The sequence below is a fragment of the Erigeron canadensis genome, chromosome 5, assembly GCF_010389155.1.
Source record: "Erigeron canadensis isolate Cc75 chromosome 5, C_canadensis_v1, whole genome shotgun sequence".
NCBI classification, from domain to species: Eukaryota; Viridiplantae; Streptophyta; class Magnoliopsida; order Asterales; family Asteraceae; genus Erigeron; species Erigeron canadensis.
Window position 1 is genome coordinate 3,177,410 of NC_057765.1, and position 19,457 is coordinate 3,196,866.

At 32.8% G+C, this 19,457-nt stretch overlaps 2 protein-coding genes across 4 annotated transcripts; one reads left to right on the plus strand and one right to left on the minus strand.

The window, feature by feature from the left end:
- Positions 1 to 1,076: 1,076 nt before the first annotated feature.
- Positions 1,077 to 4,954, minus strand: LOC122600622. 3 transcript variants are annotated; one of them, XM_043773365.1, is made up of 4 exons: positions 4,657 to 4,954; positions 3,653 to 3,696; positions 2,845 to 3,145; positions 1,077 to 1,505 (listed from the first exon to the last, which is right to left on the minus strand). In XM_043773365.1, the coding sequence occupies exons 1-4, from the start codon at positions 4,715 to 4,717 to the stop codon at positions 1,252 to 1,254; spliced, it is 660 nt and encodes a 219-aa protein (XP_043629300.1). In that variant the 5' UTR covers positions 4,718 to 4,954; the 3' UTR covers positions 1,077 to 1,251. The 3 variants fall into 3 exon arrangements, 2 of the variants coding, with proteins under 2 accessions (XP_043629300.1, XP_043629301.1); XR_006324078.1 differs by lacking the exons at positions 3,653 to 3,696; positions 4,657 to 4,954 and adding an exon at positions 3,458 to 3,632; XM_043773366.1 differs by lacking the exon at positions 3,653 to 3,696 and having other exon boundaries at positions 4,657 to 4,952.
- A 3,574-nt stretch (positions 4,955 to 8,528) lies between these two features.
- Positions 8,529 to 11,272, plus strand: LOC122599561 (disease resistance protein RPV1-like). The gene is made up of 4 exons (XM_043772083.1): positions 8,529 to 9,019; positions 9,918 to 11,061; positions 11,157 to 11,222; positions 11,267 to 11,272. The coding sequence occupies exons 1-4, from the start codon at positions 8,529 to 8,531 to the stop codon at positions 11,270 to 11,272; spliced, it is 1,707 nt and encodes a 568-aa protein (XP_043628018.1).
- The last annotated feature ends 8,185 nt before the right edge of the window (positions 11,273 to 19,457 follow it).

Sequence of the window (19,457 nt, forward strand, 5' to 3'; positions counted from 1 at the left end):
TCAAATAGCTCTCAAAATATTGCCAAGGGAAAGGCGAACCACAAGAGGAAGGTGAAGGATCCTGCAATAACATAAGAATTCAGAGTTTGCCCGTAAATTTGCTATCTGTAAGTTGAGTAAATGAAACACTTGTTGGGCGAGTTTTGGTGCAGCAAGATGCATATCATCTGCTCCTTTTACTATGAAAATCATTTCAAATCAATCCCGAGCATAGTAGTCCAAATGCATTATTTTTGTACTCCAAGTTCCTAGAACTAACATATTTATCATCTAATAGCACGCGATTGTAAGGATAATGGTATCGCTATCGATATATTGATGCTTTCCCTATTTGGTGACACCTACAACATGAAATTTGACCCTAGCGTAGGGCCAAATAGAGGGTGGAAGAGAAAGCTTGAAGATGAATATGGAGAATGCCTTCATTTTCATGATGACAAAGCGAATTTGTTCATTAATTTTATTCTATGAGACAATGGTGGCCAATGATCATATATTTGTTTCTTGAAAGCATTTTGCTTCCTAAAACTTTGTATTTATAAAATAATACTTGAAGTGAGATATTTTTGGAGTTAAAAATACCAATCATGACTAAAGTTTCCAATACAAAGAGAATGTATATATACACTATGATACATTAAAAATCTATAAGAGTGAAGTATGTGGTTGCCATCACGACAAAATTTGGCATGACAACACTCGATCAAATGATGCCACAACAATCATGCCAAAACTTACATAGGATGCGGAAAAATAGGAGTGGTTGACATGAGACTCACCATCCCAGGTAACTCGTTTATACCGTGTACATCTGAGTAAAAAAAGGCTCTCCATCCTTGCAATCACAACAAAAAAAAATCTCTTCCGATGGCCCTCATATATTTTTTTGGTAGGTGATATATTTACCAAACCTTTTGACGAATATACACAACGATGTACAATTTCTGTACAAATCTCAGCAATGCATAAGTATGGTACATTTGTAAAAAGTATAGCACCTACATCACCAAGGGATATTGCTTCCAACAGACACCCGACTCACTTACGAAATATTAGAATATATTGCTCACAAATGCTAAGAGAATCTACATATATTTAGAAGCCATAACATAGCTTGATAATTAATATACAGGAACTTCACAAGGATCAAAGGACCCTTAAACTGTTCTGTTATATTTTTCTACAAACTTCTTACTTTTCAAGGTACAAAGTAAGGACTAAATACAACAGCTAATACATCTCTACGACAAATCAATTGTCGATGTGCAAGGGAATACATAACGGGCAGGGTGGATCTCTTTTATCTTCATTACTAGTTCGTATTTCCAAACAGTCTGCATGATAAATATGACCACAAACTAGAACTGCCACAACAGAATTATCACGCATTCTTTGTTGGCATAATCTGCAAAGATTATTCATTAGATTAGGGGAATTTGAATCAATTACTGCCAAAGGATTTGATCTAATTCTGTCCATCCTCCGAGATGCCTTATCCCTCCTCCCTGCAAAAAAGAAAAACACAAGAGTAAGAAGCCGGTGAGGTGAGAACTATATTAAGAATTTCTTTTGCATACTCAAATGGGAATTAAAGAATATTTTGAAAACATTCCATGCAGGAAAACCACCATTAACAAGAAACAGTTAAGAATTTCATCTCACCATCCATATCATAAAAGAAAGATTCTTTCTTCAATCTTTTGGAACCAAATTAACTTAAGAAAGGTTGGTCTAGGTTATGTTATGTATTATCTGTAATAGGTCAAGCAGATATGATTGATAAATCAAAGCTTAAATGGAAACTGGTCAAATGCGCCCAAGGTCATTCGTATTGTATCTTTAAAATTGCATAAAACCTCCAAAATCATTACAAAATATTGGACTAGTATTACAATAATAATATGATCATACATTCATAAGTGATACACTAATTAAGATAGAATTAACATAAAACTTTTGAAAAAACGTGTTATGGGGCCAACCCAATACTGTATAAGCACATGGTGTTCATGACTTAAACAAATGAATAACTAATACGCTGAACAAGTGGGGAAATTCACCCATATTCAAATAAGTTTCACTATACATGTATAACTTCATTTTTCAATCCATTTTGAGATGACTGAGGGAGATTTCCATGGGAGGATTGGATGAGATTAGAGGTAAAGGTGGCCAGATAGGAGGTAATGAGTTGAAACAGTTTGAGGTTACAACAGGTGATTCATAAACTACTAAGAAATAAAACATTATTACAATAGTAATCTATGTCTCTATACAAAAGCAGTTTAGGAGGTTGTATCAATCACAAATTGGCTACCTTCCACTCATCCACTTTTAGCTAGATTTAGATTTGACACATTTGACCGCCTAAGAATAATCATAAGCCAAATGATTCACATGAAAAACATGCCAATGCCACCTACAATTAGAGTTTTTGCAAGGAGGTACATTCCTATTAGATAACACCAGTACTTACAATGCCAAAGACGGAAAGGTAGGCAAGGTCCTTCGCCCCCCTCTCCCCTCTTCAATTGTTGTCTAAGGACTACGACTCTAAGCATAGATGTTTTGTGATTCTAACACAAGATATTAAAGTAAACAAACTTTACCCAACAATTTAATTTTTCTAAACTAAAAGGCAGTTCGTAGATTTTCTTGCTCCACCAATTAACCCAAGCATTAGTTTGAACTTTAAGGATAAAACAAGTTTCATCAAATTCACTCTAATAATTGATGTAAAGTTTAAATTGGTAAGTAATTTGATCATAAAAGTCAAAAATGTAGAATTTTAGATCTCATTTATGTGAGCTGAAGCAAAGGCAAAATAGAAAAGAAAAGAATCACCTGCAAAATATCCAAATCCTGATTCCGATTTATGACCAAATTTCCAAGAATGTTTGTCATCACGCAAACTAGCCTTTCCATGAGAAGTTGATGTGCCAGCATAATTGGCAATATTTTTATGTGAATGCTGTACGTTGTAAGAATGGCGTGGAACCCTTGATAACAATGCATGGTTTACGTTCTGCTGTCGGTGATGGGTGGATGACTGGTGGTGGACCGGCAATGATCTTTCAATAATATTTGTGAATGATGATGATGATGTAGGCTTCACCCCACTAGAGCCACATGAGTGAGAAGATTTCTGAGAAGAAGTAAACAAGTTATTCAGTTAAATACTTAAATGTAACAAAAAAAAGTTACAAGTTCGATCAGTTTACTTATAAACAGGTCCAGACAGATTGGCTTTTATTCCCAACAGGTAAAAAAGAGATTAAAATGAAACAGGTAATGAGCCGATATTGAATTTTTCAATGCATAAAACTTCCAATATCAGTTTAAAACCATCTGATCATCACTGAAAGAATACAATAATGTAATCAAGTTTTAACTCACTGATATTTGTAGAAAAAGGTTTAGAATTTTCTGAACATACAATGATTCGGGTCAACCCTACCTGTTATTAAAAAACACGAATTTGAACCTTTAGCCAACCCGCTCATATTTCAACTTTTACTAGCAGTCATTCAGGAATACATGTACCTTATATAGATAGAAAACAAGAGAGCAAGAAAAGAACAAAAAAGGTGCAGAAAATCATGAATTATTAGGAGTATTTAAAAGGGAAAAAATTTTGGGAAGAGGAAAGAACCTCTTTTAATGATGATTCTGTATGAGAAGTGTGTGACATGAAGGCTGCAAGTAAAAAAATGAAGAGTAATGGTAAGCTAACTTTACGAGCAAAAAAGTAGATTTCCGTTTGCATATAAGAGAAGATTGGAAATTGCATGGGACATCTCAATATTAAAAATGTTGGCTTTTTTCATGGGGTGTTTAGAGTATGTATTTGTATATATGCATGTAACGCATGGGACTCATTTTCTATAAACAGGTTTCATTCTAGAAATGGGAAAGTTATAATGATGGAACACTTCTAAAATCAACATGACTTCTACCATTCACAAATTGAACATATAAACTAGCAGAGCACATTAAAGAATCATAAAATGGATTTTCAGTACAAATAAAGAACAATTTCCAACTTGAGGAGGGAAACACAAATTAGCCGCCGATTATATTCTCCTCAACATGCATCTTTCCAATGTTAAACAAATATCAACTCAAGTTAGAAACCCTTCCTATTATGCATAAAATTGGCACTAACGCATAAAGATATTTTGTTGTTTAATCTCCGGTTCTGTACAAAGCTATAAATAGCATCCAGGAATTCATCGGGTATCAAATTAACGTAGATTCCATTCGATTGAGCCCAACATTATCCTCCTTATACAAAACCCCTCTTTATAACTTCATTCCTAAAAACTAACATCCCTAACGCCTCAGTTTCACAATGTCGATGTTAATATAATATGTAAACCAAGATTCATCATGGGTTTCTATCTACAACATCAAGATCATTCCTTTTTTACAATAAACAACATCAAATAACATAAAAATCAAATCTTTATAATTAATTTACCAAAAACAGAGCTTTAGTATTTGATCAAATGAACAAAAAATAAAAAATCAAGCCCAATTTAAATAAAACAAAACCCATTTCAAATAACATAATATCAAGCAAACACATCATCAAATTTCTGTAAAAAACAAAAAAATAAAACCTACAAAAATGGTAAAAATGAAAGAAATGCATACCAGGAGATGGTGGGGTTTTATTCCTGTCAGCTCTTCGTTTTCTCTTTCCCATATCATTCATAGATTTTATGCAAAATTAATATTATTATATGTAATTATAATTATAAAGTTTGAAAATTTAATTGAAAGATTAGGGTTTTTGGTTAGTTAAAAATTAGGGCAAATATATAACAGAATCCTGTATTGTGACATAAATAAAAATAAATAATAAACTTTGCTATATAATCATCATCATCATCAGTTTGTGTTATTTTGTGATCCCAAGAGGCATTTTTGGTTGCAAAAGTATTTACCACTCATTAATATTTATCATAGCTTCTCATGGGTAATTTTATCGACCACCTCAAAAAAGAATAATTTTTGACAAGAAAGAAGATAACAATTTTTACTTTTTTATTTTTTTCAGGACAGCAAAAAAGATAGCAAATTCATTTATTTACTTTTAGAACAAAATAACAAAAAATAATTAATTAGGGATAACTAGAATTAATAATTAACTAGGAATAACTAGATGGATGATTGGTGTGGTGGTGATAACGGCAAATAATGTAAATTATTGATATGTAAGATCGTCGTGTAATTATTTTGAGAGTAAAATAAAATATATATTAATTTATTAAAATATATTTTGTAGACTGTGTTTGTGTTCATTTATTTAAGCTCGTGAACATTCGTTTATAAACATAAACAACCGAACATGATCGATAAGCCAATTTTCTTAACAAATGAGCATCAACACAACTTTATTTTCGTTTATTCGCTCGTGAATTGTTATTGAGTTAAAAGAACGAACATTAACAAGACTCTGTTCGTGATCCTTCAGTCCGTCTATAGGCCTGACGACACTTGCTTATGTATGCTACAGATTTGTGTGTTTCCAAGATCAGAAAGTTAGCGCAAGTATATATGCGATACATACATGGTATGAAAACGAATATAGTCTATCAGTCATTTAAGAATATTTATAGATTATATATCGATTATATGTTGATATCATATTTGTTCTAGGTTGCCCGGACATGTGAGCTTCGTAAGCTTGTTATAGTTGTGTGTGAAGCTTGTTATGGCATAATAACTACTGTATCTTTTACACATAAAAGACAAAATAATATATCATTTTTGATAATAGCCCATGTGACGGATATATATAAATCCATAAGTGTGTGTAGCATTAAATGTGTTACACTCCATCTATAAGCCATTTTTGATACGAGATTTTCTATTATGTGCAAATGATAGTAATTAATTTATGGAAAAATGATCCGTACTACAGACTTTACCTAAGCTTAGGTACTACGACATTAAAAAAAGTTACATATTAAATCTTTGAATTTAATAAACATACATAACCCCCCTGAATTTTATATAAACTCCCCATGAATTTTACATAATCCCCCTGCTTTACCTAACCTTTCTCCTTAATTTATTTATAATCTTTCCTTACATAAACATCATTAATACTATCGTTTTTTTTGTTTTTCTTTTGTAGCTCCCAATTTAACGTTTCTTAAATTTAGCAATTATTTATCAGCACACTAATATCTCAACATACAAAATTAATTTTTTATTTATTTAGTAGATCTCCATAATGTATGTCATTTTTTTAGTCTAATCAATACAAATTTTACTAGACCAATAATAATTTAATTCCGTTATAACAAGATAAAAAACCTAGACTAATCTCATCTCAATATAACATTCCAATTGATTATTCATAGATCAAACAGTAAAGTTAAAATCCAAAACAAACAATAAACTAACCAACAAATTAAAATTTCAAACAAAAAATGGGATTTAAAATAAAAGTAGTAACTTGTCATTCCTTTGAAAATTTTCATTTGCTTTTTTCAATGTGATATGCATATGAGCCTTGCATTTGCATCTTGTTAAATCCGATTTTTTTGCTCTTTTGTATAATATATCAATTTAACCTCTGAAAATCCTTTATGGTGAAAAAAAATCTCTTTGTTGCTTTTTGTCATTTTTATTGACAAACCTATTTTTTCTAATTGGAAAAAATCCATTATTTTTTGCAAAAAATCAATAAAATGTTTCTTCATTAAAAAAACATTGACCCACAAATGATGTATCAAATTTGTGTTTTAGGTTTTCAAAATTCTCATTGTGACTTCCAAACATATCTCTAGTTGGTAAATCATTTAAATCAAATAAATGATATTAATGATTTTCGAAAATTATAAAAGATACAAATAAAAGTAAGATAACAGTTCTTATTGACTTGTAGAAACAAGAGACAAATATATAAGTTCCGTAAAATAGAAGGAGAAAAATTTGAGTGGGAAAGAATTTGTGAAAGTTTAACAAATATTTAAGTTCATGTAATTTTAACAAAAAAATCTGGAGTAGTAATTGTTACAATTTAGTGTGCATAGTAAATTAGTAACAAGAAGAAAAGAGAGAAAATTAAAAGTGTTAATTATATTTTATATAAGGATATGTAACAATAATATTAATGATGTTTATATGTAAGAAAAGATTAGGAATAATATTAATGATGTTTATATGTAAGGAAAGATTAGGAGATGAATTAATTACTATCATATGCCTAATGGACCCATAATAGATTATCCCTTTTGATAATGGGATTTTCTACCCTATGCCTACTAGGCACATGCTATATCCATTTAATACTTTCCATTTTACACTTACAAAGAATCTTCACAATTTATGAGATACTAATTCTATTTTCATACCAATTCTACCCTTATTAATTTGCTGTCAAATTTTATCTCAATGTTACGTAAATTTATTTTCATTTGTTTAAAAAACCCTTTGTTCAATCACTTCGCTTGCATAAAGTGTTAGCTAGGGACATTCGAGTTTTTAATGAGTAAAAAAGAAACAAGCAATGTTAATATCACATATAATCAAAGTACACAATCCCATGTGATTATACCATTTTTAATTAAGCACGGCTGCACGGCTGCACGACCATTGATGTTCTCATTTCTTAAAACTTTTGAAACTGAACCTGCACCATGTGTGACAAGTTAATTCGAAGGTTAAATGGTGCAACAAGTGATGCACATTGACTGGTCAATTAATACCCTTCAAGGGATATAGTTGTTAAGTTATGGTTGAATTTGAATATTCAGCCACTGCTTGATTATAATCAATATAATAAGGTGTAGTATTCGTGTAATGCAACCATACGTGATCTTGGAGAAGCTGACGACAGGCCATGGTTTTTTAACCTCTAAGGTTGCGTTTGGTTCACAGAATTTGATGGAATCTGATGGAATTGGAATTGAATTTCATTCCTTAGTGTGTTTGGTTGGTTAAAGATGGAGGAATCACATTCCGTTGGAATGTTAACATTCTCTCATTTGATGGAATCTCCATTTCTTGGGGATGGGGGAAAAAATCTCATTCTGTTCCTCACTTGAATCTTCAAAAAATCAAAAACATTCATTCAGATTCCAATTCCTTTGAAAGATTTTATTCCTTCCAAAAACATTCCGCGAACCAAACACGCCCTAAAGGTTTGATTCTTTAATGGATACCTACTTAACGTTGGATGTAGCGAGACCCTATTAAGACAACCTAGTACCTGGTCTAGTGTATCTCAATAAAAAAAAAAGATAGATGGTAATTAGGTGGGAAACATAGGAAAATCAAATTAAACATATGTGATGCAACATCTCAACTCTCAACCGGCAAGTTAAACTTTCAAAATAAAAAAATAGAGGGAAGGGAAACTATAATCCAAGAATATTATAATTATTAATTAATTACTCGTATATATTATTTGATGATGATGAAGTGGAAAAGCTCAATTCCGTGGAATTTTGGTGTTTGACTTTTGATGTCCTTTAATTCGCTATTGTTTCACAAGGTTTGATATAATTCCAATGGCGTCTTCTTCTTCTTCTTCATATTCTCCTTTAGCGGGTTCTTATTCACAGCCAAATTATACAACCTATGATGTTTTTTTAAGCTTTAGAGGTGAAGATACGCGTTATTCTTTCACAGATCATCTCTATTCGGCATTAGTGAGATCAGGACTCCGCGCTTTTAGGGATGATAATGAAATTGATAGAGGTCAAGAACTCAAGCCAGAAATCGAGAAAGCAATTATAGAATCCAGAGCTTCTATAGTTGTTTTGTCGGAAAACTATGCAAATTCCAGATGGTGCCTAGAAGAGCTTGTGTTAATCCTAAAGCAAAGACGGAACTTCAATCATTTCGTTTTGCCAGTTTTTTATCACGTGGACCCTTCAGATGTCAGGAACCAAAGACGAAGCTTTATTATTGAAGGGTCAAAATGGACTGAAGAAAATGTGAATCGATGGAAGGCAGCGCTCACTGAGGTTTCTAATTTGACTGGCATGGTTCTTTCAGGGTAATTTAAATCTTATGAAATACTGTAATATATATTTCTTCCATTACTGCATCTTGGATCAAGTGCAAATTAATTTGATAGTTTCTTAGCAGATAATGATATTGATGCATAATTGATATTAATCTCGGATGATAAAAGGCTTTCGTGTTTTTACCACTGCATAATCACATAATATGAAAAGCCAACTTTGCACTAGCAATTATAGGAGCTTCATTGCCCATCAAATTGAATTTGTTGTTTGACAGATTCTTTTTTTTTTATTAAGGCAATTTGTTAAAAGATAGGTAAAATTGTTTAAGAAATGGGCAATTAAGGGGTGGTGGCAAGGCATGTCAATGGTAATCTGACCCCATAAACATCCATCCAACCAGATTCACCATTGGTGGATATGGATGAAGTTAAGTGGATTAATATTGGATGTGGAGTGGATATTAGAATTTCTAAACATTACCTGCTTTGTGAAAGCCATATTCCATGTTTGTTTCAAACGTTTCGAATTATCAAAACGATATGAACTCTGGATTTTTTTTTTTTTTGAACATTAAAATGACATTTTATTCATATGAAACTTTGCAAGAAGCTAGAAGAACATACAAGTGCGGGGAACAAAATTGTTACAGAGATTTAAAGATATAGGCTTTGTGTTTTAACATTGTATCCAACCTGGCGCATTTTGGGTCCGACCCATTAAGGGCTTTTTTATTAATGAATTCACGATTTAATCATGTTGTCGTTACATTTTTATACACGTACTCCACGATCAAGTTTTTTTGATCTATAATAATTCAGGAAGAATATAGCATTTGCTGCAACATTTTTACTCCATATTACGCTATAGATCAAGCTGTTAAGGTATTGTAATGTGTTCTGATGTGTTAATTTTCTTTGGTTGTTCCAGACCTGAAACAGACTTAATTGCAAAAATTGTTGACAAAATTGACTATAAACTAGATTTGAGACTTCTTAGTACTCCAGCCCGTCAAACTGGAATAGAGACTCGAGCTGAAGTTATAAATTCCTGGTTGCAAAATGTGCAACCCGGTGCTAATGCTCTAACAGTTTTCGGCATGGGAGGCAGTGGCAAGACCACGTTGGCCCAATACATTTATAACTCAAACAAGCAAAATTTTGAAAGTAGCTCTTTTATTGAAGATATTGGAAAGCACTGCAAACAACCTTATGGTTTGATTGGGCTACAAAAACAGCTTCTGGGAGATGTTTTAGGCGGAAGGAACGTAATGATATCCAGTGTTTCTGAGGGTACACGTAAGATTGAGCATGCCTTGAAAACGAAAAGGGTGTTTATTGTTCTTGATGACATTGATGATCAAGACCAACTAAGCAATTTACTTGGAACAAAGGAGTTCCACACACAGAGCAAGATCATAATAACAACAAGACTTCTTGATATACATGGATGGTTTAGGTCCATACCTCGTAGATGCCAGATGTACGAACTTGAATTGTTGAATGATGAGGAATCATTAGAGCTTTTAAGTTGGCATGCTTTTGGATTGGAAACTCCCATGGAAGGTTTTACGGAACTTGCAGTACAACTAGCACAATATTGTGGTGGAAACCCGCTTGCTCTGAAAGTATTGGGTTCTTCCTTATATGTTCGTGATGAAGACCCGTGGACAAGAAATAGCAGGATGGAAATTTGGAGAAGTAGAATGAATTCACTGAATTCGTTGAAAGGAGAACTTGATTCTAAAATCCAAGGTGTACTACAAAAGAGCTTTGACTCATTGCCATATACCAGTGAGAAAGAGTTGTTTCTGCACATTGCTTGTTTCTTTGTTGGAAAATACAAATATGATATCGTAACAATATTGGAAGATGACTTGTATGCAAGATCTGGGATCATGACCCTCGTTAACAGATGCCTTCTTACCCTTGAACCACCTAATGGCAAACTGGTGATGCATCAGCTGATTCAAGATATGGGAAGAAAGATTGTCTCTGAAGAGTCCAAAGACCCTGCAAAACGTAGTAGAATCTGGGATGATGATGAATCTTATCGTTTGTTAAGAAAAGGATACGTAAGAATCTTATGTATATCTCTAAGCTTACTTTCCATTTCAGGGCCTCCTTTTTTCTCACTATTATTCTCTAACTTCATGTTTTTCTTTATTAGGGTTCAAAAACAATTGAAGGCCTATCACTTAACATGCTAACAGATGAGCAACGGCTGAGATCAGAGGTAAGCCAAGTAAGATTACAACTTTCATACAATAATATCTTTAGATATGAGGTATGCAAATATAATCATTTCATTGCTAAATTTGCAGGCATTAGCCCTTAAAACCAATTCACTTTTAAAGATGGACAAACTAAAATTGCTCCAACTTATTTATGTGAAACTCACTGGATCCTTCAAGAATTTTCCAGAGTTAAGATGGCTGTGTTGGCATTGGTGTAATTTGAAAAAAATACCCTCCGGCTTATTGATGAGCAGCTTGGTGGTTATAGATTTGCGTTATGGAGACATGAAAATTTTTGATCCCCCCACGGTAGGAATTCAGTGTTCTGTTTATCACCTGACATTAATAGTTTCCATTATGATAGTTTTAAGTTGTTATTTCTGGATTAGGTACTTCATTCACTCAAGATTTTAGATCTTGAAGCTTGTGACAAACTTATCAGTATTTGCAGTCTCCACCGACTCCCTAAACTCGAGACTTTGATCTTAAGGTATTGTAGTAGCCTGATTCATGTTTGTGAAAGCATAGCAGGCCTCGAGAGTCTTGCCTTATTGGACTTATCAGGGTGCAGTAAACTGTGGAAGGCTTCAGGGAACAAAAAGTATGTGAAAAATCATATGGAAAAAGGAAAAGCTTTACATATTGGCAGAGCAATTCAAAAAGCTTTACATATTGGCAGGCAAATTCAAAAATCAGAGTTCTTTTTCTTACCCCGGTCGTTAAAGTTTTTACTTCTTACTGATTGCGAAATTAAGTATAACAACGATATTTATCTGGTATTTCACGCCCAATCGTATGTTCACGTAAGGTTAGAAGGTAATCTTTTTGAGTACCTCCCCAATAACATTCAACTGAACATGATAAGGGCACTCGACTTGTCTTCTTGTCCCAACCTCAAGTCCCTTCTATGTCTCCCAAGTACACTAGAAGAGTTGTATACAGATTGGTGTACATCACTGGAGATAATAACATTCCAATCAGCCCGTTTCAGACTCAAGACGTTTGGATACGAAGGTTGTTTCAAACTGTCTGAAATTCAAGGCCTTTTTAAATTGGTGCCCATTGCAAATATTGATGAAGCAGATCTGGGACATATGCAATGGATGAAAGCATATCAAGATAATAAGGTGGATCTGGTTGGTGATGTGATTACTGAAGGCCGAATTTGGAAAATCCAGGTCCTCTCGATCTTTATCTCATATTCAAGCGCAACACAACACAAACAAACACACACACACACACACACACATATAGATATTGTACGATATACAGATATTATAGACATCTATAGGTTTTTTTGAGGGAATATGGGACCTGATATTAGTACCACAAGAATGAACGAATTTACCACAAATATGCATCGCATATTTGTACAGCATGCTATACAACTTATATATTGTGGTACATTTATTATTTTTTGTGGTACATTTATCATTTCCTATAATAATACCCACCCAGCAAACAGTTTAGTATATGACTAACTGAACTTTTTGTGACATAGATGTTGTATGAATACGGTATTAGGAGCTCGTATCTTCAAGGCATAAAGGATCAAAGTATGAAAACAGAGTTTATATCATCGTCTTCGGTCTTAAGCTTTCAAGTACCTGCCCATCCAAAGAAACAAGAGATCCAGGGGCTAAATGTAAGCTGCTTATACAGATCATATGGTAAGGATAAAAATTTATGGACTCTGCTCATGAAAGTTAGTGATATAACCAAGGGTCTGACTTGGATATACAACCCTGCGGTCTATTGTAATCCCAAAGTTGAAAAAGACGTTATGTGGCTTAGCGATTGGCCAATTGGAAACGTATTAGACGTCGGTGATGAAGTCAATGTGTCTATTTTTGTGGAAGAAGGATTGATAGTAAGCGGGTGTGGAGCCAGCCTTGTGTATATGAATGATGGCAAAATTAAGGAAGAAAAGAAGCTGGAAAATAGTGATAATAGAGAAGAGGTCATTGGAGGGGATTTATCTGAATTTGAGGTGACTGCAGGAGGGTACTATCTTTGTCGTCGTGATTTTTTTAAGTCAACTACGTCTTATTGGTTAAGCGTCTTGTTTGGTTATAATGTGAACTATGCAGGTATCTAAAATTCTGTTTCTTGATGTTCTTATTTTCAAGCTAAAGATAATGATTGCTTCTCATGTTACGAAATTTCGTAGAGTCTCAAGGATGGAGAAAATCTCGTCAGTTGACACACTTTGCAGAAGTATATATGGAGCCGATACCTTTAATTAATCACCCAATTCGTGCAGTGAGTACATACCTTTGTGTTTTACTCATAAATGAAAGAGGAAACCCATAACACTTTTTGATAACTTCCATTATTATATAAGCTTTGATAAGTTTTTATCATCCTAGATACTTCAATTTTTCTATTCGAACCTTTATTTGTAAATTTCAGGAAATTATTCTCGGAGTAGGCTTCAATAGTGAAAGCAAAATCGACAAGATGGTGAAGGTGCTATATAGTCTTGTTGGTGTCGAATCTATTTCAATTAACGAAGAAATGGGAAGATTGAAAGTTCTCGGATATGTTGATCCTGAAGAAGTGGCAAGCCGGGTCAGGGAATTCGAACAATATGTTGTAATCTTAAGTGTTATGTATGACAAAATTCAGTAATTATGTATTATTACTAGCTAGTCAACCTGAGTTCAATCTGCGCATTTAATTAAGAATAGTTTGTTAATGACGATTATTGAAGAAACAACTATAGGTTTGTTACGTTGTTATATGAAAATTTGATTTTGATAAGAAATCTAGTTAATCAAATATTATAATAATGATTAAACACGACGCTTAACACACGGTATATATTAAACATTATAGGCTTAATAGCGTTTTCAACAGTTTAAAGCAAGTTATAGCAGGTCGTGATTACGGATTAAACTGACTATTTACTTGTAACTCTGCTCTTTGGAATTACCATATCTTGTGTTTTTCGAAACTCCCCATGTTCCCGCGTTGTTTGTTTATACATTTATACCCAAAATTATTACCATTAGGTCACCGGAATTGGAATTGATATTAAGATCCTTCATCACCATCCATCTCACCGTTACCAACAATCCCAATTTGTAAGAGATACCTCCACTCAAATACATACATTCTGTTTATTATTGTTCTTTTCATATTTGTTTTTTCTTATATCGATTCCTTGCTAAAATGTATGCCCTTATGTGCGTCAAAACAGATAAAATGACAATCAAAACATGCATGCAACATTTAAAAGTAGATGCTCACAATATTTGATTTGCTATGAGTTTATAGAGAAGTACATGGACACATGGTGAGTGGTGGTTAACATCAATGGGGTGATTTCCCACTAATATATGTTTATTCCGTATATTTATATTTATTTATGTAGTCAAAAGTTAAAATAAGAACCACAAAATTATTAATACGTGTTGTGATGATTTTTTTTTTCCAAACATTTATTCAGTATGCGACATTAGGGAAGCTTCACCGGATAATGGTGAAGCCTTGCACGTACCTTAGACCACGAGATGTTGACCATAAAGTACAAGTATTCGGAGGAAAAAACCCTAAGACCTGTCATCCCTAAGGATCGAACTCAAGACCTTCGATAAAACCTGGGATGCCTCTGACCAGTTGGACTAGTCATCGTTGGCACGTGCTGGGATGATATTGTAATTTATAAATACAATTTAATTAATTACTAATTAATTAAATACTTATTTTGTTATAATGCATACAATTACCAGTATAATACTTATTTTCTTAGATCATGTATTTTTATATTGGTAAACATCATGATATAGTTAAACCAAAAAACAAATCTTTATTATTATTTTGATCACCCACGCTGCTACCAACAAAATAAAAAAATCAACTACATAATAACATAAACTAATATGCTTAAAAGATACATATGCTTAAAAGATACATATATTTTGATAACACATTTGTACCATACAAACACGCGTGAACCAACGACTAACATAACATATGAACACCGAACCACACTTATTATGTTTACACACGTGTCTTATAATACATAAGACATAACAATCTATTCACTGGACGCCAACTTTTCTGTAATGTAAAATGTTATTGGTTTACATGTGAGCATAATTCATATATTTTTGAGTACATTTCTAAATCTTGTTTAAAAATAAATTTATATAGTTATAAATATGTCTATTTTCAAGTAAACTTTTTTTATATTTGATTGTTTTCGTATACATTTATTAATAATATCATTTACATGTGTACCGTTTAAAAGTGTATGATTTTCAAAATTTATGTTTATAATTTACATGTTCAATCAATTTAATAAAGAAACAATTTATCTTTAAATTTTGCAAAATCAATTTAAACAAATAAAATAATTATATCAATTAATAATAATAATAATAATTATCTTTTATTATAATAAAACACAGTTGCTTTAATAGCTTATTGGCCAATCACATATTTTGATTTCTTTAAGTTTTCAATTCTGACTTTTTATGAATTTTTATTAAATATAAATAAATATATATTTAAAATTTAACTCCACCTTTTAATTTCTATTTGTATTGAACTACAATTATAGTGTAACATCCGTCATTTTGACCGGTCAACATAACGGGACTAGTAGTTTTAAAAATGAGTCAAACTTTGATAAAGTAAACTTTTGTAATGAAAGGTGGGCATATGAATGGTCATTAGAAACGTAATTTCAAAATAGATAATAATATGTTAACAAAGAATTTGAACAAGCCTCGAGTTAAAAGTCTTAATTAAATGAATCATTTATCGGGAGAAACCGGAGCTAGTCGCGAGAGTGCAAGAGGTGAACAAAACCCCTCCCCACCTCTCATTTCTCTCTTATCTCTTTCTCTAACACACACACTTTCTCTCTTTTCTCTCTATTTTTGCAAGAACACTCCTCATCATCACCTCCTTCTTATTTCTTCATAAAATTCGAGTTCTTACATCATAATTGAAAGAGAAATTGTTAGTAACAAGTAAACTAATAATCATCTTCAAGAATCAAAGATTGTCATCCATTTTCCTAAGTATGTTCATCCACTTTAAACTTTCAAATCCGAATTCGAAGCTCCGGGTTGTTTTGGTAAGTGATTCTTAGATCAAAATCATCATTATATGTTTCTTATTATGTTCCTTGGTCGAATCTAAACATCACTTGTCTCTTGGGTTGTCAAAGTCGATTTTTGAGTTTCTAGGGTTTTGATTTAAAACTAGGGTTTGATTCTTGGAGAAATTGTGTTATGGAAAGGTTTTGGTGATGGGTTTTGTCAAAATTATGTTTGTAACATGTTTCCTAGCTTCAAAATGGTCCTTGGATGTTCAGAATCGAGTTTGGGTCGAATTTTGGGCCGTTTTTGGCTTAGGAAGGGTTTGCCAGACGTTCTAGCATTTCAGACGCCAATCTGGGCGTCCCAGACGGTGCTCTAGTCTTGTAACGATCATAACTTTTGAACCGTAAGTTCGTTTTCGACAATTCAAGTGGCTACCGAAGCGTAAATGAGTCTACTTTCCAATGGTATAGGTCTCTGAGTCCAGAACATAGTTTGAACAAACTAAAAGTTTTGATAAAGCAACAGTGGTCAAGTCCCGGTGAGTCATTGTGAAGCAAAACGTAACGATTCCACCTTGGTTGGATCAAAGCCTTATAAAATGGACATAATAAAGATTTTATAGTAATATTGGGACAATATTTAGGAGACCTTAACTTTGAGATGCTTTAGGATTAATGTGATACGTGTATGATAGGTTTTGGCTATCGTGGGCATCGGTTCTACTTCCTTTCATCTTGGAATTGTATTGTACGCGTCAGGTGAGTTCCGTAGCTCCCTACTCAATTGAGACCCGGGCTGAAAAGTGTACACATACGTGCTTGTTTGATTGTTTGGTTAATTTGATTAACGACTTATTGTTTGATTGATTGATGAATAGTTTTGATTGATTGTTTGATTGATGGGTAGTTTTAATTGATTTTTGATTGATGGATAGTTTTGATTGATTGTTTGATTGATGGTTAGTCTTGATTGATTGTTTGATCGATGGATGGTCGTGATTGATTGAATGATGGATTGATTGACACGTTTGGTTGATTACGCATATAATTGTGATATTATGATTATTTAGGATAGATGTACCTACATGAAAGTCGGTTATACCTTCAAAGAGTTTGAGATGTGGTGGGAAGGCTGCGGGTGACCCTATATATAAGCATCGAGAACTCGTTGAAAGTAGAATCCTCTTGAGTGTATATACGTATAGCTTGGGTTGGTTGATGATTGATGGATTGTGATTGAGGTAACACGCATTGCTGGTTATTGACGAGAACGTACACACCCCTTTTGCATGGGAAACGTGTGCGAGGTCGTTCGCTCCCTGGGGGACTTGTACACTTTTGATGATTGTTGAGAGACACATGATATACACTCACGCATTGGTTGATCATGTCGCATGCACATATACTTTATGCATCCTTATTGTTTCGTATACTCATTGATGTTGATATTACTTATGCATAATTGTGACACGCATTCCTCATCATTGTTGTTACACTATTGGCTTGTTATGTGATGAGGTTTACTATCGGTTTACCTACCTTGCTTGACTTTGTACCTTATAAAGGCTACCTGTAAGACATTACTTACTTTTCCTTTTATACATATTGTGATTGTTGTCGATGGTTCCTCGTGATCTATTACTACGAACTCACCAACCTAGTGTTGACTTTGTTTAGTACACTTTTCAGGTAATCAAGAAATTCTTGGATGTGAAGTTTGATAGATACTTATGTTGGACTCAGGTTTGGACTTTTGTGGATCAAGGATTCATTCGCCCATTGCTTTACTTTATGTTTAGGATCGATAGCCATCTTTTGATTGTGCATTTGTACTTTATATTGAGGTTGGATTCACCGGATCCCTTTTATTCACTTAGACTTATTCTACGATAATTCCATGTATACGCTATATCTTTTCGGTAATATTTCGAGCCTAGCTCGGGGTGTTACATATAGTTTATTCTATATTCTATACATAGATATAAAAGATTGCTTATAATTAGTCAGTACTAGATTTTAGACCAGTGTCCAACACTTGACACGAGATTTACGTTATTACCAATATTAAGTCATAAAAACTTATAATATTGAAGATATACGGTTCCAAGTGTTATACTTTGCAAGTTGTAGCACAATAATCGCAGGTTCATCACTGTTATTATTAGCTGAGACATATTGATCGAATTGTTTGGCGTAGTCTTTCCACAAGACACATGCTATAATAATTTTTCTATTATATATATATATATATATATTTTAAATCAGTTGTACTCATAATTTAATATTATTATGAAAAATACTTAAGAATTAAAATATAAACATGTAATTGTGATCTTGTACTTGAAATTCAAGTATACGTATTTGATCATGATGCTGGCCTATAACATGAATATGTTTATTTTAAATCACATGTCCTGTGATAATTAAATAACAATTAAGATTGTTTTCATATTCTTTGATAACAATCAGGACTCTCAATTTGAGTGACAATTGTAACTTTAAACATTAATACGCAAAACTAATATATATATATAAAAGGAGAAAATTATGTATCTTTTTGATTGAGAGATATAATGAATCTTGAATGGAGACATATTGATTTAGAGTTAGTATTCAACTAACCCTCTGTTGAAAATTGTGTTTTGTTCTATGATCATCTCATGTTATGTGATTCCTATTGTGTTCAGGGTAAGAATGTTGTATATCGTCGTTATCTGTTATTATGTTTGGGATATGTATGAGTTCAAATTGTGTTTATATTAAATATTAAACAAATTATTAATATTTATAATTTATAAAAATCTAATTTAATATATTAAGATTAAGATAAAATTAAAATGAAGATAAGATGCTCTTAAAACTATACCTTATCAACAATCATGTCAAGCAAGCTTATGGTACGGAGAAACCCAATTTACATTTGCAACTAGTGTCAAGCAAGCTTATGGTACGGAGAAGCCATTAGAGGCAACACGAACTTAAAAAAATTATTATATTCATTATGTTGTTCGAGGAGAAAAGTTCAACTATTGAAACTAAAATCAACCATCCAGTATGTTGGTACAACTGTTCATTTATTGCATTATTTTATTTTTATCATTGAGGTAAAAGTTTAGTGATATCACAGTCCTCCCATGAGGATTTTAGGCCTTGAGAGACCCAGGTTCAGATCCTGAGA